This window comes from Physcomitrium patens, chromosome 17 (genome assembly GCF_059467195.1).
Source record: "Physcomitrium patens ecotype Gransden chromosome 17, ASM5946719v1, whole genome shotgun sequence".
Taxonomy (NCBI): domain Eukaryota; kingdom Viridiplantae; phylum Streptophyta; class Bryopsida; order Funariales; family Funariaceae; genus Physcomitrium; species Physcomitrium patens.
Genome location: NC_143426.1, coordinates 1,087,253 through 1,109,429, shown reverse-complemented (window position 1 = coordinate 1,109,429; position 22,177 = coordinate 1,087,253). Strand labels below are relative to the sequence as shown.

General features: G+C 38.3%; 3 protein-coding genes across 7 annotated transcripts; 1 reads left to right on the top strand and 2 right to left on the bottom strand.

Annotated features, from left to right (window-relative positions):
* Positions 1-1,714: 1,714 nt before the first annotated feature.
* LOC112294346 (uncharacterized) lies at positions 1,715-9,658 on the bottom strand. Of its 4 annotated transcripts, none has more exons than XM_090243997.1 (13): positions 9,532-9,658; positions 8,143-8,462; positions 7,561-7,761; positions 7,181-7,303; positions 6,954-6,991; positions 6,568-6,700; positions 6,358-6,417; positions 5,586-6,181; positions 4,230-5,219; positions 3,061-4,066; positions 2,698-2,757; positions 2,341-2,483; positions 1,715-2,184 (listed from the first exon to the last, which is right to left on the bottom strand). In XM_090243997.1, the coding sequence occupies exons 2-13, from the start codon at positions 8,218-8,220 to the stop codon at positions 1,953-1,955; spliced, it is 3,660 nt and encodes a 1,219-aa protein (XP_090100123.1). In that variant the 5' UTR covers positions 8,221-8,462; positions 9,532-9,658; the 3' UTR covers positions 1,715-1,952. The 4 variants fall into 4 exon arrangements, with proteins under 4 accessions (XP_090100123.1, XP_090100121.1, XP_024400429.3 ...); XM_090243995.1 differs by having other exon boundaries at positions 9,133-9,602; XM_024544661.3 differs by lacking the exon at positions 9,532-9,658 and adding an exon at positions 9,133-9,517 and having other exon boundaries at positions 8,143-8,296.
* LOC112294345 (uncharacterized) lies at positions 9,493-11,236 on the top strand. Its single transcript, XM_024544659.3, has 3 exons — positions 9,493-9,623; positions 9,875-10,008; positions 10,766-11,236. Exons 1-3 carry the CDS (start codon positions 9,493-9,495, stop codon positions 10,852-10,854), a joined length of 354 nt encoding a protein of 117 aa, XP_024400427.2. The 3' UTR covers positions 10,855-11,236.
* A 3,535-nt stretch (positions 11,237-14,771) lies between these two features.
* LOC112294644 (uncharacterized) lies at positions 14,772-17,387 on the bottom strand. 2 transcript variants are annotated; one of them, XM_024545334.3, is made up of 2 exons: positions 16,931-17,387; positions 14,772-16,792 (listed from the first exon to the last, which is right to left on the bottom strand). In XM_024545334.3, the coding sequence occupies exon 2, from the start codon at positions 16,161-16,163 to the stop codon at positions 15,267-15,269; it is 897 nt and encodes a 298-aa protein (XP_024401102.1). In that variant the 5' UTR covers positions 16,164-16,792; positions 16,931-17,387; the 3' UTR covers positions 14,772-15,266. The 2 variants fall into 2 exon arrangements, with proteins under 2 accessions (XP_024401102.1, XP_024401103.1); XM_024545335.3 differs by having other exon boundaries at positions 17,190-17,387.
* Between the last annotated feature and the right edge of the window lie 4,790 nt (positions 17,388-22,177).

The following is a 22,177-nucleotide window of genomic DNA, read 5'->3' as shown; positions in this document are numbered from 1 at the left end:
ATATATGTAAACCAAATTTTAATTAAAAATAATAATTAATACTTTTTTAAGTTGAACATTTTTCTTATATATATATATGTAAACCAAATTTTAATTAAAAATAATAATTAATGATTTTTTAAGTTGAACATTTTTATTGTCTATGTATATATATATATATATATATATATATATCTATCAATGATTTGATATTGTGCATTATGTAGTATTTAAAAACATGCAAAATACATGTGTGATAGTATAAGATAGAGATAAAAGATATTATATTTTGTTAAAAATATTTCTAATACCAAGTATATTCTAATATTATTTATTTATTCAATAAATTTTATTAATTTCTTTAAAATAAATACAGTTCCAATTCAAAGAAACCTTATTAGTGGTTTACAAACATTTATATGTCAACTTACTGAAAGAAAACACATAGAGGAACATATAAAAATAGTAGAAAAGACACTTACTGAAAGAAAACACATTGAGGAACATATAAAAATAGTAGAAAAGAAGTTTCTGAAAGCAATATAAAATATTCTCAAACAATGCATTCAAAGAGAGATTCAATCACATGCGTACTTGGTCATCTGTGTTTCAATATCATCACAGCTTACTGAAAGGTTTTATGATTAGCTTTCTCGAACGACAAGTGGATATAATACGAGCTTCGATATTGTACCGTCCAAAATCAAACAAAGGCACTGTTTATTTACGCATTGTCTATTATAAAAAAACCATTTTTCCGCAGGCTTCTATTTGTTTACACTGGTGCTTGCACGCAACTAACACAACACGCAGTTTTTGCACGCATTAATTTGATTAGCGCGACTACACCTAACAACTTGACTTGCAGAATATGAAAAAACCTTTATTGCTCCAGCGTTCGTTTGAAACTAGGACAACATTCTGTACAGTAATTCATGACCGAGGAAATATAGTAGAGACCCATGCATCAATTCGTAGCGGTGCACATCATTCAGTCTCTAATGCATCTTTGATCAAATAGAATGCAAGCCCTTCGATGTTCCGTCTTTGCTATTTGGTAGGCTCCCCAATTTCGAAAATGCCTAATGGATCATCTGAAAATCCTCCCATGCATTGTGAGTATATTCTACACTTTATCAGTGACTCCTCCCATCACTGCCACCTTTGCAACCTATATTGACCTGAAGATCCAGTTAAAATTCTAAGCTCCCAAAAATGTGCACTATTAGTTGCACAGTGATATCCTTCATACCACAGATGCATCCAAGTGAGCGGAAGGATACCCTAATACTCAGAAAGCCATGAAACTATAGGTGCAGTCCTGGAGTCCGTAAATGACCCTGAACCCAAACTAGGCACCAATATGATGAAGTGCGCGTCACAACAAAAGCTACCATTATTTCTTTTGTTGGTGTCAGTTCACATGCTCAAAAGCAACTCTGGCTGAAAACACTGGGGTAAAAGAAGCCCGATCTGCTGGAGAAAGGAAAGCGGTGAATCATGAGTAGAGCATAATGTTAAGCATACAAAACATTGTCAAACACGCATATGAAACTTCCATAGTGCGATGAGGAGTAAACTTCGAAGTACAATAAAAGAGATTTCTAAATTAGATACTGAATTGAATGATACCAAAACGAGATCCAAGAATTAAAAGCAACTACACGAGCTCCTTACCTAGTGTGCCCCAAATCAGTCCAGTTGATAACCTCGGCAGGTAGGGCACATCCGGAGATGAGGTAAAACCTTATTCACGTATACATTTGGACGATCAGAATTGGGAAGTGATTTTACATAAAGAGATGGTTTTTCCAGCCACATCTCTAAAAGGACCTCCCATAGCTCGGTAGAACTAGCCACCAGATGAGCTAGTAATAGGTCCAGATATGACCAGTTTTTCCTCTACTGATGATTAAAATCGCTACTAGTATTGCTTCTTGCATTCAAGATCTTGCCACTACAAGAGGAAATTTCTATCTCCGTGTATTTCGAAGGGTCCTAATAGTCATTACAAGCTCCTCTCGCTCAACTTCGACTTCAGCAAATCGCAAACTCATTGTAGAGTACCGATCCCGCATATCTCGCAACTCACCCTCCAACTGCTTTACACGCTTTCGTAATTCTACAAGATCATTTACGACTTGGTCCACATCGCCAAAGTTCTGAAGCGCTACAGCATGCACATTTTGTTGCTCCGCAAAGGCACTGGTCCAAAACAAGAAGAAACCAAAGGTTAGAGTGACAACCCACTCCCATACAGTGGGACAGCTTACATTTAAAATTGGCACTGCATCATGAGAAATTCAAGCGATAAATGGACCGAAAGCTGAGCAAACGAGGGCATAGCACACTAACACATACCTTCGCAGCTGCAATTTGTACATATTGTTAGCCTCCAACGCTTCAGCTAATTCTGTTTCTAAATGTACAACCTTGTCAACCATACTAGACCCAGCTCCAGCTGCCTTGTACTTCTGAAGTTTGCTGTCCAGCAACTCATTGACCTGTCATTTTAAATTTAAAAAAAAAAAAAAAAAAAAAAAAAACCTTTAATCAGTCTAGCTTTCTGTATCCGATGAACCCTCGGTATTACCCGATACATATGCAAGAATAACACAAGACTGTACGTCTCTCCAAATGCATCGAACAGAACTTAAAGAACATTGAGGAGTAACAAAAAGATATTCGTTATCGACATCACGAAGAACGATTGCAAACCTCTTGCAAACGGCCCACTTCACTTTGAAGAGCGGAATTCTCATTCTTCACACGTGTCAGCTGCCAGGAAAGAAACAGAATTAGCAGAATTACGAACTCAGGTGTTATTCACAACATGAAATCAAGTGGCAAGAACGAAATAAAAATTGAAGGAATTCCATAATACACGTAAAAGAATTTTTAAGAAAGACTCATATAAAGAACTGAACAACCAAAGCACAAAAAAAAATGGAGACTGCATTACATATTAGTACCCTCATCTACCCTCGGCTGCACAATATTTGATATCATGAATTAAAAAAATTGAAAATTGAAAAAGAAACTTAGGAGGTTTCCTATAAAGATCATCAAGTGTAAATGTACCTCGTGGAATTCGTGTCCATTCTTTGAATTTAGAAGTCCATTACTAGTTGTTCTGGCATCACCTGACTTCTCTTCTAGTAATAATTCTAACTCAGCAACCCGCTTCTCCAGAGCAGCATTATCCTTCTGTAGAGATGCACTATGTTGCAAGGCTTGTTCAGATTTCTCCAATCGGAGTTGTTCCGACTCCTTCAACATAGACAACGTTTTTAACTTTGTAGCAGATCGCATCTCCATATCCTCCAAATCACTCTGTAATTGAGCAACCTGTTCCTCTAATGTTTTTGAAACAGCAACAGCATTAGCATGGTCTTTGCTGATCGTATGAAAGCTTTCTTCAAGCATAGCACGGCTCTTTTCAAAGGTTTTCGTATGCTCTCGAAGATCATGATGGGCCTCCTCTAGTTCGTCTTGTAGTCGCACGACTTCCTGTTCCAAACGGCGTTGGGAATTCTTGAAAATCTCACATTCTTTCATAGCTTCATCTAACTCTCCGGTTAAGTGTTTTACAAGTTCATGGTGTTTTTCTGTAGTAGAATCCAGAGCAGTTTGAAGGCGCTCTTTCTCGCTAAGTAGGTAAGACTTCTCCTCCTCAACATCTCTTGCTTCCTGTTGTCGGAAGTCCCGGTCCTCGGTCATGTATTTCAGCTGCAACTCAAGGCCAGATACACGATCGAACATCTGCACCTTTTCTTCCTCCAAAGCTGCTAACTTATCCTCCAGGATAGTTTTGGCCAGTTCAAGCTCTGAAATCCTCACCTCATTTTTGCACCTTTCCGTTGAGAGATTTTCCAGTCGTTCTGTGAGCGATTCGATTTCTTCCAGAGCACGGGCCAAATGGTCCTGGCTGACGCGAGTTTTCTCCTCAGCAGTACGCTGAATATATTCTTTTTCCAACTTTTCACTTTCCAGAAGTTTCCTCAAGGATTCCAATTCCACAGAGCTATGGGTCTGGTCAGGATAGGTAAGTTCTGAAATATCACGTTCGAGCTCCTCTATACGCAACCTTGAAATCAATCAAGATGAGAAACCACAAGAAATCGTTAGTACGCTTCCATGCACAGATAAGCACCTAAACCGGAAAAAGATAACGGTCGCACAGACAAGTGGAGTACAAATTACATTGACAAAGCGAGCATATTGCGCAGCACATGAGAAGCTGCATGTACCTGCTAAGTCTAGTCTCTTCCTGTGATTCTCGAAGTTCTTCCTCCAGCCCGGCCACGGTTTCAGCCAACTGCTGAAATAGCTGATTGTTCGCTACCTCTCGATCTTTACTTCGATCTACTCTGTCTGGTTGACTGCCTTCTAAATTCCTAATGGATTTCTGGAGTTCTTGCTTCCCCGTCTGAAGGTGCTGAATTGTCCTTTCAGCTTCTTCCTTTTCATGAAGAATCTGAGCGTTCTCCTCCTTCAACAGCGCCAGTTCACCCTCCAAGCTCGCAACTTTTTCCAAAAGCTCTGTACGCCCCTCTTTAGAACTTTCTGAATCCATCAAGTCTGCAATCAGTCTATTTTTCTCATTAAGTTCGGAACTGTTCGATTTCAACTTAGCAAGCAACTCTAAATTCTCCTCTGTCAATCGAACTGTATCCAACTCTAGTTCCTCCACGTCTTTCTGCAGCTGTTTCACCAAGTTTTCAGAGGCGCGAATCTGAGGAGTGACATCAGAGGGCTTTGAAACAGCGCTTCGTTCAGTCGATTCTAACTGAGCAAGCAGTTCGGATTTTTCCTCTGTCAACCGGATTATGTCGGCTTCTAGTTCTTCAACATCTTGTTGCAACTGTTTCACCATATTTTGTAGACCATTGACAAGGGCATCATTAGCGCCTCCTGCAAGTGGACTCACATTAGTTTGCACTTGAGAAACCCTCTCCTCCAAATGTAATATCTTAGCCTGTAAATGCTTCACCTCATCGTCTTTGACAGAAAGTTTCTTAGCCCATTCCTTTTCAACATGAGCTAAGGAGTCTTCAGCAACCTGGGACGTATGATTACTTTTGGCAGCATCAAGAAGAACATCAATCTCGGACACCAATTTCCTGTTGTCCTGCTCTGTCTTCTGCAGCTGTAGGTTCAGGTTGCTGATAGTGTTCTTCTCCAACATGATTTCCTCCTTCAGCTCATTAATTATCCGATGAGCATCCTCCACGGCCCCTCTGAAAATTCAGGAATGAAACAATTCAGTGCCTTTCTGTTTAGATAGTCACAAATACATGAATGTGAACACGCAAAGTTAAGCTATATCATAAGATGAAATACACGTCACAGTGTTTCTTTTTCTAACATGTAAAGTAGCTTTACAAATCTCCGGCCTGATAAATTGGGTAACCAGGAAAATTGGCGAAGAATGCCAACTCATTTACGCTAAAGGCAATGCCAGCTATGGCGAATATAGCTGAAAACGGAAAATGTACAAACATGATCCTTCTCCAGTACTATGCACGGACACTGCCTTCATGAGTGGCGTAAGCCATTTGAGGTACACCAATACGGGAGACTTGACATTGGAAGATACTACCCACCGGGATTCATCAACCCCTATTTCAGATAACCGTGGGGCCTGCCTCGCTATCGATAGATTCTCAACTTCCTGTTTCAAACCGCCTCGCACAGCCTTGAGAGCAGATAAGTCCATTTCCTTTTCTTGATTGACTTGCATATTCTTCTCAGGTTTGCTATCCAACTTGTCCACTTGACTATTTGAATTGAGTGACTGTCGCTTGGAAGCTGCTGCCATCATCCGAGGATCCTCACTAGTAGATACGGAGGTTTCTCCGGAAACCCCATGCGTGTGATCACCATGTCCACTCCAATTAGTATTTTGGCTCCGTTCGGTTGGCCCGACTTGCTGCCTTCCAGAAGAAGTTGCTGGTAAGGAATGAGATTGATTCTGACCATAACTCGGCAAAGGGGATGAGGGCTTAGAGCCGACACCTGCATTATCCCTGCTGCGATCCAGCTTCATTGGCATACTGCCGAATGAACTAGAAGAGGAATTATCCTCGCCAGGGTATCCGTGCAGAGCATCAGTGAATGAAGCGGTTCCTGGTGTTGATGGAACCTCCATCGAGTCGAAGCTGCTGCTGCTGTACCGCAAGGAGGACGTCGAAATATTTCGCTGCAAAAGCATATCATGCAAGTAGAATCATTCAACAATCGATCATAAAAGCGAAGAAATGGAAATCTGATGATGATCGCTCGCTTGAATCTGTCGCATTCATATAGTCAAAATCATAAACCCATGATTCGTCTTCAATGCAAAAGAACAATGACCCTATAACTAGTTATCCTCACCTGCTGAAGTTTCCTCCCCGCTGGTGACGATGGTGACAAAGGCGGAGAGTCTAGAGAAGGCTGTCACAGCACCAACTATCAGTACCCAGAGAGAACCGTAGGTATGTAACTCTTCCCTTGCTAACACGCAATCAAACACTGATATTCCCGTGGACAAGCTTTAAACTAATTTCGCGTTCGAAGTAAATCGTGCTGTATAACAAGCGTTACCTTGCGGGGACTATCCATATGACCATTACTGCTCGCTCTATTCAGCCTGTCATGATCATCATCTTCAGAAGCTAGATCTTCCTCCTCATCCCCCTCATGAGCAAGCTTTGTCGATTTGTCTGAATCCTTGACACTGACGAGTCATAGACACCAGGTCAGAATTGTAGCAAACAAGAACACCCTACGTGCCCAATTCCCATACATTCTGAATCCATAAAAATAAAGCACGTAATGAATTTGAAAAACTAAAGAAGAGGAAGCTCGAAATTTAAATGCTTTCATATCACTAATTCAGTGATTAAAATCAACAATCGGTCACCTTCATCCACATTTCAAGCAAATCACACGTTTCTGGAAATGGTGAACATGCAAAATATCATGATTACCTGTCGTGAGATTTGGGGGTTAAGCACGTAACAGTAACCTGCCACATCATCAATGCTTCACTTTTAAGCTATACGCATTCAGAAAGAACTAATGGCTCCTAGGCATTCCGACAAATGTTAATTGAAGCAGACTGTTAAACATGATAGTAAGATCTCTGACGTATGCGCCGTGAACATAAGCAGCTAGAGCTATTTCACAAGTAACCGTACGAATAGAAGGAACGTACATGTAGCAAGGTTCCTGTGTTACAATTCCTCAGTGCCAAGCCTTTTTGCTGTGGATGTTTCGAGGCAGCAAAATCTCCAAAATTGATTGTGATCTCTCCGAGCACTCCAGAGCGTGATGAGCCCTGCTCAGCAGAGCCAAAATATGAACGAATTACCTTAAGCCGATCCCGAACCTCTTAAAGAGCCTACTGAGAACCTGACCAATTGAGAAACCTAGTCTCAAGTCCAATTGAATAGGATATACAGACTGTTATCATAACCAACTCAACTCTTGCTCTAACGAATGAGTTGCAAATTAAAAGCAGGCGCCAAGAAATACCATATGCCTACACGAAACAGAAGAGACAGTTAAAAGGGCGTTAATCCTTTTGAAACTTACGGACGAAACCATAAATCTGTACTTCTTTTCCTCATATGAATTTGTTCTAGTATCATACACCATCCTTGTTGTCTCTATGATACTGTCCGGCCAGTGGCATTCTCCATTTTTCACGACCGCCCTTGGAGTCTTGGCTACAGGCCGGTTTGTCTCGTATGGGATTACTGTAATCACTAACTTGTCCCATCCTTGAGATGGTACCTAAAACACAAATTACTCCACCTTACTCCTCAGCATAAATCACCCGCATTTCAGACACAATGTTCTGCTGATATCACATTGAAACTGACACTGCTATTTTCAACGACATGATAACCATCAGTGACCATTCAAACCTATTGCACTAAACTAATAAGAGACTTTCGTAATTATGTAAGTACCACACCTAGACCGATTCTCACATCCATCTATATAGGCGATGCCACGATTCTGATAAATTGGACGTAAGACATTAATCTACAGGTGACATGGCTAATTAAAGAGGATCAGAAGAGGATGACCCAGAACCATATAGATGAAAGAAATCGAGATTTATCTTGTACAAAACAAGAATTGGGAGTAGTAAGTAAGCAGAAGACAAACCCGAGTAGCATGAAAACCGAGCTTGAAGTCCAATTTCTCTTTCACTTTATCAGGCTTCTTCTTTAAAGACTTGAACATCTTCCCTGCCCGAATGCACTTACGGCTCGCAGCCTACTCACAGGATTCTCTTCTTTCTATCCACTGCTACGCCTGCCTGCCCTCATGTTCGATAAATCTAGAACATTATTGAGCTGCAATAATTGCAGTTACCAATGCATTTACCACAGCTCCCCACACCCAGTTGTAGGACGAACCTAGCAATCAAACACCTTGTCTACTACTGAACGCACTACTGCACAGATCCCAACGAAACCAAATACCTGCAAGCAAATACCTGGATTACATCAAAACTGCATCCTGCAGAACTACCATCACTCAACTGCCCTCACATCTTCATCCAACGTCCATTGCACATCTGCTCAGGTTTCGGAAGCAAAAAGAAACAAAAAGACAAAACAAAACAAAATGCTCCTATGAACAACGAAGGTAGGGTGGGAAACCAAATCACTCATGGTAAGCGAACTCTTGAACTGATTAATTACGACTGGCAAAAAGGTCACAATCATTGATGCAAAAGAAAATCATTCGCCTCTTTAATCCTCAAAACCATATCCTGAGCTTGTCACACTATTACAGAGAAAACTCAATTCGAGGATATCCACACACACCCTAATCTAAGACAAACTTCGTGATACATCATTGCAAGAGAAGACCGAAGTATGGCTAATCGGGGAGAAAAGCCTAGCTCACTAAGAAAACATTCTCGATTTTCCTTCACTATGCCACAACAGGTAGCCAAGTAAAAAACGAACTCAGCCAAGCACGTCAAAAATCGATGCAGAGTCCTATTTCACATACAGACCTACGCAAGCTTTTTATCTCAGATCTATTATGCCGCAAGTCAGCCTCCTCACTGTCGTAAGATCCACGCCTGTTTCGACCAAACTCCAGTCACGAAAATCTCACCACATCCGCATCTCAGCCACTCACCACTTCAAATGCAGGCCATGCCTCGCGACCAAAATTCCGATCTCACCAGCACTCAAAGCCGCGACACATCACGCTTTTCTTGTCTTAGACCTACACTTCTGTTACGAGAACCCTCACAATCGCAGATATCTCCCCGCGAAACCTCATCAAGCACCCGTCGAGCTCCACTTAAACTCCACCAAAGAACCTCAACACAAGCTCAAATATGCCATAATGCGGCCCTGCATCGCGAATTCACAGAGCTAGCGAACACGATCTGCTGAGGAGAGAGAACAATGTGCCGTTGATAAGCGAGAGAACAATGTGCCGTTGATAAGCGAGAGAACACAGCCACGAGTCGACACAAGAGCGCCTCAAAGAATGAGAGAGACAAGCTGTGGGGGTGGGGGGGGATCGCACCATGAAGCACGCGTAGGGGCCCCAGCGACCAATTCTGCCAAGTTCCAGAACCGTGTCAATGAGAAAGGGGATCTCTCACAAATGTTGTGCTGGTGAGTGTCCTGCCCGCCGGGCAATGTACGATAAGGTAAAGAAGAACAAGGTAAACTCTCACGACGAAGGATTAGGGCTTGTAGTTTAGAGTTATAGACGACGGATGAACCTCCCGGAACTACAGGTCTAGGATCCAATTCTCGGAGGCCATGAAAGTGGGTATGAAAGATACGGGATCCCTTTCCCTACTTCTGTCACGGGTACGTTGTGTTTTTTTTATAACCTTTACTTTCTGGGTAATCTTCGGCAGGCGTATATCACATGACGGTAAACTGGCAGCGCTGTGGGGTCGGAGCATGAGCCATTTCCAGACTTCAAGGCTTCCTTCCTCCAAGACGGAGCCCTCAAGTTGCGCTTTGCAGGCGCTGGAGCGACCCTGTGCAGGTTTGTCATAGTGGGTTTGATTTCTGTGTGCGTGTGTGCGTGCGTGCAAACGCTGAAGGTGAAGAATTCGAATCGCATGTAGCGCTTCCTTATGTGTTTGCGATAGAACTAGGTGGAAACCAGGAGCTATGGGATTGAGGTGCAGGCATCCCGAAGCTGGGTGAGAGCGCGAGCTATTGTTTGCAACCACATGGTGCCGATGCTCTCTCTTTGTGCTCGCCCGACTCATGCTCATGAGCTACGAAATGCGGTTTTTGTTGAATTGGGTGGGTGTAGGAGAACCACAGAGAGTAAGTAGTATATTGTAGCAATGGTTGATCCAAACTCGATGCGATGCTTCACTTGATTCGACACTGTTGTATCTCAATAACCCAACACTCCATTCATCGACGCTGTAATATATCTTACCAGAAACATGGGGCAAGTGCATTCGAAATCGGAGACTGAACATGTGAGATGGCATGTGTCGGTGAGGGATGTGTAGTGGTGTGAGTGTCGGCCGTCCAATCCTGCGAGTGTGTTGAGTTAGTGTTAGTGTTGTGTTGTGTAGTGTTAGTGTTGTGTTGTGTAGTGTTAGTGTTGTGTTGTGTAGTGTTAGTGTTAGTGTTGTGTTGTGTAGTGTTACTGTTAGTGTTGTGTTGTGTAGTGTTAGTGTTAGTGTTGTGTTGTGTAGTGTTACTGTTAGTGTTGTGTTGTGTAGTGTTAGTGTTAGTGTTGCTGAGACTGAAAGTGATATGGTCTGCTGTGCTCTGCTCAGGTGGTGGTGGAACGATCTGCATATTTATTTGCAACTTTGGGGTGCAGATAAGGATGCGGTGGTCAACCAAGCAATATCTTTTGCGGTGATGATACAGGTGCATTATAATTATTATTACTATTGTTACTTGTTTTACATTATTCTTTCATGTTTTGGTTTGTTTTGTTATTACAACTGTTGTGTTTTGTTTTGTAATGACTTGCACAAGTCAGCACTGCTCATCTTGCAATTACAATCGTCTTCTTCCTGCTCTTTTTCTTTCTTCTTCATCATCATTCTTTTCCCTTTCCTCTCCCTTTTGTTCTCTAATTTGTTTTAGACTTTGGGATTGAAGTGTGGCTTTTGCAAACCAACGAGGTAGTTTGTCTAGCGAATAAGTGAAATATCGTGTGTAGGAACAATGGTGTTCTGATAGTCCAGTTTTGTGGTTTTTATTTTATTTATTAAAAAAGAAAAAAGCGTTTGCTCCCATGTTTATGCTTGTAATTTTCCAATTTGTTATCTTTTTTGATGAACTGCTTGCTTCATGTGAAAATAAATTTTTAGTTTTATGTATGTGTTTTGTGTTTGAATATTCTTGTGTAAATCATGTGTCATTAACTTTAATGTCATGATTTTAGATATAAATGTTTTTGTTGAAATAAATTGATTAAAATAAATTAATTAGTCATTACATCATCATTAACATATAGAAATTTAAGTTATATATATATATAATGTCTATTAATTTAATAAGCATATTGTGAAATATATTAATAGTTAACAATCTGTGTTCTATGTGTATGTATGTATGTATGTATGTATGTATATGAATAAAATAATTATATGATTCAAATTTTATAAGTTTTAGAGCATACGATGTAGTTTTTGCTTATTTATTTTACTTATTCAGATACTATTTTAGGTTCATAATAGGATTCATGTTTATGATTTTGGATAAAATACTATTTATTTATTTTTACAATAAAACTGTTATTGATCAATGAATGTTAATGTAAATATATTACATAATATTTAACAATTTATATTCTATGTACATCTTTATTTAAATAAGACAAAATAATAAAACGTTTGTACACATATTTATAATAGTATTTTTTCTCAATAATTCTGATATAACAAGTTTAAAGCAAATTGTTATATATATTCAATCAACTATTTTTGTTGAAATTCTTACAATCCATATGTAAGTATATGATCTGATTTTTCTTATTGAAAATTAAATTCTGTAATGTTAATAGATTTAAATTAAAATAGTATTAGTTCTAAAAACATTATTTGTAAATTGTTGTCCAATGTCAAAAATCAAGGTTGAATTATTTTAATTATTTTGCAATACAATCAATTGATAAAACAATTTTCTTTTAAACTATTAAATATTCAATCCATGTTTACAAAATATTTAAACTAAAACGAAAAATATAAGATTTCTTTAAAACAACTACTATTAATGTCCTCTATAAGTTAATGTAGGTTAAAAAAGTATTGTGTATTATATATATATATATATATATATATATATGATCCAAAGTTAAATTGTAACAACTACTAATATTATAGTAATAAAACTTTAAAAACTAATATAGATAATAATATAAAACTACATTAAATATATTTAATTTTTGAAATATGTATTTTGATAATTTATTATAATCTATATGACAAAAAACAATTATGTTGAGCAAAATTAGAATATCAGCTCAATTTCGTGAAATTAATTATATCTATATATATATATATATATATATATATATATATTCCAATTTAAACAAGCTTTTTTATAACTAAAGAAAATGAAAAAACTTAAAAATATTGTCTACAATTAATTATTTAGTATTATCATTACAGACTTAATATTAATATTAATAATTTTAGATATTTGAAGGATTATAAGACCATACTAGAGACAAATTAATACACTAAGCTAAATAATCTACAATTTAATAATGAAAACATAATTTATATCTACATTTTTTTTTTTTGTTCTTCTTAAAATAATAAAAAAATAACAAAATGGAATATTTAAATGTACCATTTTTACAACTACTAAATAGCCAAGAAGTGCATTGTATGCAAGACAATAATTTAGTATGGTTTTGTAAGTAAAGTCAATGTTGAATAACACATACAATTGCAATTTTTGCCCTAGAACTGCAAATTGTTTACAAATACTTAGAAAAATATAAAGTGGAAATTACTCAAATATGTAAAATACCAAGGTGATTGATTCTAATTCCACTAAAGATTCTTTAGTGTACAAGCTTGTATTTGTCAAGACCCCAAAAATATAATTTAAATCCTAAATGAAATATTTAAAAAAGATTTGAAACTTAAAAGCTTATTGGATATGCATTCAAATAGGAGTGACAAATCTACACGTTTTTGTAGATAATAACTTAAAACAAAACATTGGCATAAAAGAATTGAGTTTTACAAAACATCAGAAAATAAACTTGTGAAATTATAAATATAACAGAAAAAAACAAATAATAAAATAACGAAATTAAAATAAAACGAACTTAAAATATCAATGACAAAAATGAATCCATTGACATTCAAATACATAGAAAATTTTCTCTGTGTAAGAAACAAAACACAATACAGAATTAATGTCTCTAGGCAAAAAGTATAAAATTACGAAATATGTTTGATGAATTATTACTCAAACCTTGTGAAAAAATATACTATTAATACAAATAGAAAGGTGGTACATTAAAAAGGAAAAACATAGTATGGTATGACTGATGAATTTGCAAAAGTAAAAATCATACATGTCTTGATAACAATCATATATCTAAATGGCCTTAACATCTTTTTTAAACAATTAAAGTTCTGAATAATCACTAAATCATGACTTGAAAAGCAATTGCACTTGATGGATGTGGATTAGTTACATAATTGCACTTTTGTTGGATAAGCAACATTATTGCCTGTGTGTTGGACAATCTACATCGTTGTCTTTGTAACGCATTTGCTAAATATTTAGCCTGTAATAGGTTAATTAAATTAAATTTAAATTTTATATTACTTCTGATTGCGTTGTACCAAAACAGAATGTTTAGAATTTGATGGTAAATGATCCTAACCACGAAATTCTAAAAGTGTGTGTTGTGACATAATTTTCAGCTAAATTATTTTCTTAATTTTACAACATTTGAATCCAATTATACACTATTATTTTACCAATAACTTGTTAATATAAGAATTAATTGGAGTCATCTACAATTATCAAATTAATTGCTTCCAGTTTCGAATTTTATTTTACGTACTATCAGTTCATCAATTCATACAACCAATTTCACTGTGAGTTTTTCATACATATTTGCTGTTAGTGCATTGAGTCAAACAAAGGATTTTTAATAGATATATACAAACATAGCATGTTAAGTTCAAATCTTGAAGTCGTCCATTCCAAACCTGCAAGTCTTTTCGAAAAGACTTTCCACTTGGTTTACATCAAATTGGGCTTGATTTGTGTTCCTCTGCACTGAACATTTTCAATTTTTGGAAAAAGAACAAATTCATTTTCATATTCAACTATATAAAATGCCACTGACAAGTGTAACGATAATGGATTGTTTAAATATGTTATACGTTACAACGGATGATCGTATTTTTAGACAGTAAAGGATTGGACAAATCTGAACAGATTTTTTACAGGTTTGACCTCATCAAATGTCCGATCTAATGAGGTATAACACCGCCTATACTGCTGGTAAGGCTTAGGCTCCTGCACCCATATCCACTTTGTTTGGATTCTCAAAGCTCACCAAAACATGAAGTACCACTCATCAGATCACAACCTAAGAGATACTATATATGTAGTCCTCTTGGACTGATTCAGGCATAGGATCTGAAACAAGTGAAAGTCATACAAAGTTCACAACAAAGATTCATAAATATTGCATTTTAGAAGGAAAAGTTCAAATTTTGAACAAAATGGGAAGACCATAAAAGGGCTCAGAAAAGCAGATATGATGGGTTAACAATACCACAAGCAGGCGAATCTGTTGAACAGAGCATTGTAACTCGTTATATAATCGCCTATTGATATTCAATAGCTCTAACTGGAGTATACATGTGGAGAAAACCGTCAGAGGGAAACATGTAGTGAACATATTGAGCTCTGACTAATCCCTGTTTTCCAGGCATGATCTATCTGTTTGCGCCGCATGCGCAGAGCCACACACCTTCTAAAAACACGACATGATTGGGCACAGGAAGTAGTGTTCTTTGCCAGAACAATAGTGACCTACCAACTAGGTTCATCAGCACAATGCAGTTATCATTTTCAGCGTGAGGAAAAGGATCCTCTTCTGTATTTCTGGCACGCAACCTCCACATGTTCGTGCGGATATTAGGAATTAGGCTCCAACCTCATGATAGAAAAAATGCCTCAAGTCTTAAAGGTCCTCACAATGCAAGCAGACTAGTTCTATTAGGTCGCACTCAAGAAGCCAAAGAATACGCTCACAAATAAATAATCAAATATATAAACCCCCTAGTCGTTCTTCCAAGCATACAAAACCAATGAGAACCCACTTGGACCCGATGTCTCCTTATCTTTGAAGCTGTACGTACCCGGCCATTGAAGTACCGATGAACAAGCTGCGACCTCCTTTAGCCATGGTTTGTCTGATGACAAGCAAGTCTGGAACATGAACACAGCGTGGCCAACTCGTGGATTAAATAACCAGTTGTGCACGTCCCAGAAAACCTCCACAGGGTTGCCATCCACGATGATGGTTTGATTTCCTCGAAACTTCCATGCCAACCGCTTCACTTGCACAACAATCTCACGGTCCACTCTGATATACATACGAGGCTCACTAGAGGGGCTGATCTGACACTCGATTACAATGTCATGTGCCTTTCCGCCCTCCTCAAATTGCGCCTTAGTGGAGTGATACTTTTTACCAAAGACGTGCTCGCTTCTTGATACCAGGATCGCCTCAATTGAGGCGGGTCTAGCCTTGGTCTTCTTATATGCTTCGCTGTACATGTCGCCAAGCAACAGCACTACTTCTCCGTCCGATACGACCGCCACGAAGAAACTATCACTGGGGACTGGACCACAAATGTACTTGGCTGAGGAGAGATCCCAAAACACTTCTACTTTGATACCATCCACTTCGAAACTTTTCAGACCCTGCTTCTTCCAGAACATCCAAGGCTTCATGTCGACCTTACACATGTGCTGGTCCACATCCACATTTACACTGAGGCCTTGACCTATTAAATTCTTGCACCAAGTAATCGAAAGTGGCCGGCATTTACCAGCTAGCTTCGTTTGGTATAGGCATGTGACGAGGTTTTGCGTCACTTTATTGCTCCCTGCAGAAGTATCCACCACTTGTACTCCATACTCCCCAAAGCAAGAGGGGAGTGCGTCGTGCATTATGACAATCTGCTCGCAGCACTTGAATATTCACTAAAGGGTGCAATCCGTTGAGTGCTTCAAAATCTCACTGGGATCCACCTCAGACTTGGTGGCCAGAGAACGTCTCTCGCATGCGAGATGAAGAGATCGATCTTGATTGGAGGTGACTGGTGGACAGCATCTGTTGACGAGAAGTATTTTCTTTCACTAGGCCGCGAATGCCGGCCATTGAGGTCTGCAAAACAATTCCAGTCCTGCAAACTAGGAAAACCTTTCAAATTGAAGCACAGATGTTAAGAGATGGTGCTTCCGCATTCGCATACTTTGTCTGGCGCCCTGGATGTGCTCAAACGAGAAATCTCAGCCTCTGCAGCTGATATCTGCATCGCATCTGAATCTCATCTGCAACAATGTCGTGAAAACCGACAGTCCACCCAGGAAGACAGTCTACATTCGCTCGAGAGCACCGCTCGGGTTCCACATTAGCTTGAATGTACGTACTTTACCGTTAAACCGAGATTCGTATCTGAGGTGCTGATATCCAACGACTTCAAAGATGTGCCATTCTTAGCGCTAGGAAGCAATGCCACTATTCACTGGATCACAGATAGTGAGAGACAAAAGCTGAGAAGGTGCCACATGCGCGTCTGCATCAACCAAATATCGGCGGTGAAAAACGCTTGCCGCAACACCATGAGGCACCACAAACCAAACCTGCCCTGTGCCCTAAAAGGATCCAGAAGGAACGCGAAAACACATTCAAACAGGAGCACATCTCAAAGAACCTTCAATCCTCCTTCATCGTCCCAGGCACTAGGTGCAACGTACACAGTCCTCCCCGTGAAAACAGGCTGCGATTGAGAAATCAACCTTCCACCACAATAAGCGACAACCAGGATGAACTCAAACCTTAGGTCAACCCTGAGCCTATCCTGCTTAACAACAAGTGCAAACACGGCCCACACTGAGGCAAGACATCTACGGTGCGGCTCACAAACGCTAGAAGTTGAGGCGTGACAACCAGCACATCCTCGATGCCACCACCTTGAAACCAATCACACGCTTCAACGACAGGCTCTGTGTCGCGGGCCTCGTCCCCTCAGAGACTCGTTGGGAAGAGCGCTAGCAGACAGGAGCAAAACGATAAGCGCCCACAAAAAGTAGATCAGCGGTCCCGCTGCAAGGCAGGGGTGGCCGAGACAAGAAGTGAGCGAGCGCAAAGGCTATGGCAGGGGGTGATGGGGGGGGGGGGGGGTGGGTGTGTGACGAGGGATTGAAGAGGGGAGTGGCAGAAAGCCGGTGAGAGTGTCAGTAAGCCAGCTGCCACGCTCCTTCTATCTCCGACAATACAGGGGCGCGCACTAGGAATGCGTCAGAAACTTGTCAGAGGAGGACATGGTGGAAGAATGCCATCCCACCACCCCATCTCCTCTGCAACTTACTTACATACATACGTACATACAAACAAACAGTCAGTCTCTGGCTCTCGCACGATCCCACTCTCTTCCTCTTTCTCTGCGCGATGTGCGATCCCATTCATCGACCTAAGCCCCCAAGGAAGGAGAATGAGAGAGACGATCGGATCTGACCCCTCCCTCCCCTCCCTCCCCTCCCTCACCCCGCCTTTGACCTCGCTAGCCCGCCCTTTTTTCAGTTCAACGTTACTATGACCTCCGTTCAACCCTAATCCCCCCCCCCATGGAATTTCAATCCCCGCCTGATTATTCCTCTCTTTCTCATTTTGATTCGGAATGTTTGTTACATTGTGATTAATAATAAATAAACAAATAAATTTATAAAAACAACATGCATGCTTGATTCGTTTCTTTATTTCTACAAATAACCATACTAATGTCAAATTCAACAATATACCCCATGTTGCATATATGTAACGATCAAATTGATATAATGTAAAGAATATATATATATATATATATATATATACATACATACATAAATACTACCACCACAACCTACCACCATTTGACATTTTGTTTATATTTACTTTTTTATTTTTATTTATGTTCAATCAAATGATTGAAATGTATTGAATACAAGTGGCATGTGATGGATGGGGGGTTGTGAAGGCAATAACAAAAACAATAGTAGCATTAGTAATATTCAAGATATATATATATATATATATATATATATATAATAACACATGACAATATTTCATTGACTATGAATTCTAAATGTAAACATATTAAATCAATCAACTCATTTTAACCAACATGAAAACAATAATGATATTTGGATTCATTTTCCTACTATTCATTTGTCCACAACCAAAGAAAACCAACCATATTCATCATAGTTATTATATTCCTCATCATAGGTGGATAGATTTAGTAAAATCTTATGTCTAAATAATATTCATCTAAAAATATATAGAATGAGATCCATGTAATAATTTCTATAAGAAAAAATAGAGCCTCTTAATTGCTTATTATAATATTAGTAATTTTATAATTAAAATAAATTTATAAAAAATATATTATAATAATTATTTTAAATTAATTTAATTGATTTTATTATATTACAAAGTTAATAATGATTGTCACTTTATATTATTTTTTAAAAAAAATAAAAAAAACTTATTCTAGATTTAAGTTTGATTTTTAATCATATTTCACCAATTATTAGTGGTATTCATAAAATTGAAGAAAATAAATTTTTTTAAGTGCACAAAGGTAGTTTAGCAATTGATAATCTATTTTTTCTAACTAGATTCAAACTTAAAACTTAAAAAGTAGTAAAAATAAGTAATATCTAAAATAAGTATACAATATATAGATAACAAATAAAACACTGTCAATAGATTTTATAATTTTGAAAAATTACTATTATATAATATATATATTATATTTAGTATTTTAATTTAAAATATATTTATTTTTAGAATATATATATAGAAAAAATAACAATATATTTTTTATTTGTATTCAAATAATATAAGTTTTAAAAAAAAAAACTAATTTTATTATAAGTTTATATTTTAAAAATATATAAATAGTCATATATATTATATTATGTAATTATATATTTTTATAAATAGATTTAAATATATATATATATTTACTTTTTTTATTTATTACAATTATTTTATATTTGAATTATATATACTTATGTATGTATGTACCTATCACGGACACAGAAATATAGACTCGAGATCTAACAAGAAGTTCAAGAACAACTAGCAAGAACTAGATTAATCAGATGAATACAAGAACAACACTAGAGAGGTGAGCTAGAGCTCTAAGAGATGTGTTGTCCAGACTGAAGAACTCTTTAGCCTTGATTCCAATATATACTCTTATTTAAGAAGCTTCTCAAGCAAGTTCTACCAACTAAGAAGCTTCTAGAAGGTTCCAGAGACTTACTTCTAGAAGGTTCTAGAAACTTATCTCTAGAAGGTTCTAAGGACTATGTCCCTAATATCTTCTATCAACTAAGAAGCTTTTAGAAGGTTCTAGAGACTTGCTTCTAGAAGGTTCTAGAAACTTATCTCTAGAAGGTTCTAAGGATTATGTCCCTAACATCATCCCTTCCTTTAGCTTCGAGGTCTTTGAAAAGCAATGTTGTTGTTAATCAATACCAACGCAAAAAAATGAAGATCTGTCGTATAACGTCTGCTATGAACTCCAACTGTTGTTCACGAGGCAAGTGGTTCATCGGTCCTTAAAACCAATGGTAGTGGCCCACTCCTTCAACTTCTGACCAAGCATGAACTTCCGTGTCTTCATTGTGAAATTGTCCTGCAAACACGCCTTCTGGTTGACCATCGTAAGCAGGCTCGTACTCAAATACAATCACCAGTGATCGGTTATAAGGTATCCTTCGTCGTCGTCGTGGTATAGGCAGTTCTTCATCTCGGGGTCACCTTTGTGAGCTAGTCAGTTGAGATAATCTGACTGGCATAGTATCTATCTCTTGGCTATCCATATCAAAAGACCAAATTATGGCTACTGAAAAAATTCTATTTTATCTTGGAGAAAATAACTACATCAACTACGAATTTTGGTGGTGCTCTCTCTCTTTTTTATATTCTTGGATGAACAAGCTTCAAAAGGAAGCTATCGTCGAACCGACTTAGATTTATGAAGATGTTGTTGATGAAACTCCTATACCTTTTGCGGCCCATTGGCAAGATTTTTAACTGGCTCCCACGTTCGCTCATTAATGTCATAGCCGCACTAATGAACAAGATACTCCAACTTGTCCCACCTTCGCCGTGAATCCAGCATCTTTTCAACCTTGTATTCCTCGTGGTTCTCGATTTCAATACTAGGTGGCAGACATTGCACTCTTCAAGAAAAGACAACTCTCAATAAGGCTCCAACAGAGAAATATGAAAGACTGGATGTACCTTCATAGAAGCCGGTAATTCTAGACGGTACGCCACTGGATTGATTTGCTTCTAGATGATAAATGGTCTCAATCTTCGATAGTCCAATTTATCACATGGTCGCTTGGTCTTGATATTCTGTCGAAGAAGCCATGCTTTATGTCCAATTTCAAAAGTAGGTGTTTGATTTCGAAATCTATCAGCAGACGCCTTGTAGGATTCGTGAGCAAAGTGTTTTTAGAACTTCAACGTATTTTGAAGCTTTGATAGTTGCTTCGCAAATCCTTCAGCTGTTGGATTGTTATTTGGTGACGGACATAATAAATCAAGCTTCGGATGATATCCATAGTTGGAAAAGAATGGTGTGTACTGAGTCGATGCATGGAGGGTGTTGTTATATGCAAACTCGGCTAGCGACAGACATGTGGTCCAATCGTCTTGCTGATAGTTGATGCTGCATCGTAAGTATTGTTCCAAGACTTGGTTCACCCGTTCCATTTGGCCGTCAGTTTGAGGATGAAAAGCCGAAGAAAGCTTGATATCCACCTTCAATATCTCAAAGAGAGATCTCCAAAACTTTGATACGAACTTGGTTCCTCGATCTGATACGATATCATCTGGTAGTCTATGATATCGATATACATTATCGAGAAAGAGCCTTGTTGTGACTTCACTGGATGATGTCTTCTTGCAAGGGACAAAGTGCGCCATCTTTGTAAGCCGATCTACCACGAAAAAGATGCTGTCAAATGAATTTGATGATGGCAGGTCCCTGATGAAGTCCATGGAAATAGAAGACCATGGTCGACGTGGAATCGACAATGGCTGTAGGAGTCCATAAGGGAGATGTCGAGGATTCTTGGATCTTGAACAGATGTCGCAGGAGAGGACAAAATCTTTCACATCTTTCTACATTTGGGGCCACCAAAAATCTCAAGAAATAAGCTTCAAGGTCTTGTTGAATCCAAAATGTCCCGCAGTTGGAAAATCATGGTGAGATTGAAGAACTCAGAGTCGTTATGGTCCTTTTGGGATATATAACTGCTCTTCAAAGTATAAAAGATCTCTCTCCACTTTGAACTTGTCGTCATTGGCACGTTGCTTAATATCAATGGCTACTGAATCTTCAATGGTCATGGCACGTACCTGATTCAGGAAGTCAACATCAATTGGTACAATAGTAGCGCAAAGCTAAAATTGCTCTAGCTTCAACAATGTCGTACATAGTTGATCAAACGCTACTTCTCCAATCTTTGGTACAAGATACGATCTCCTCGACAAGGCATAAGATAGTCCTTGCTACTTTTCAGGTCGATAAGTGATAACAAAATCGAACCTAGATAGCAACATACTCCACCGAGCTTGACGTCGATTTAAAACATGAGCCGGCATGAAATACTCCAAATTCTTGTGATCTGTGTATATGGTCACTAGGTATGCAGTTCCTTCAAGAAAGTAACGCCATTCTTGGAAAGAATCCACTATAACAAGAAGTTCCTTATTGTGGATCTCATAATTGATTTCAGCAGCAGAGAACTTTCGAAAATAGAATACAACTGGATGGAGCTTCTTGTCTTCTGCCATTTGTGAAAGTACAGCTCTCAAAGCAAAATCCGAAGCATCAGTTTCTAAATAAAAGGCCTTTGTAAAGTCTGGATGTACTAAGATTGGAGCCATAGTAAAT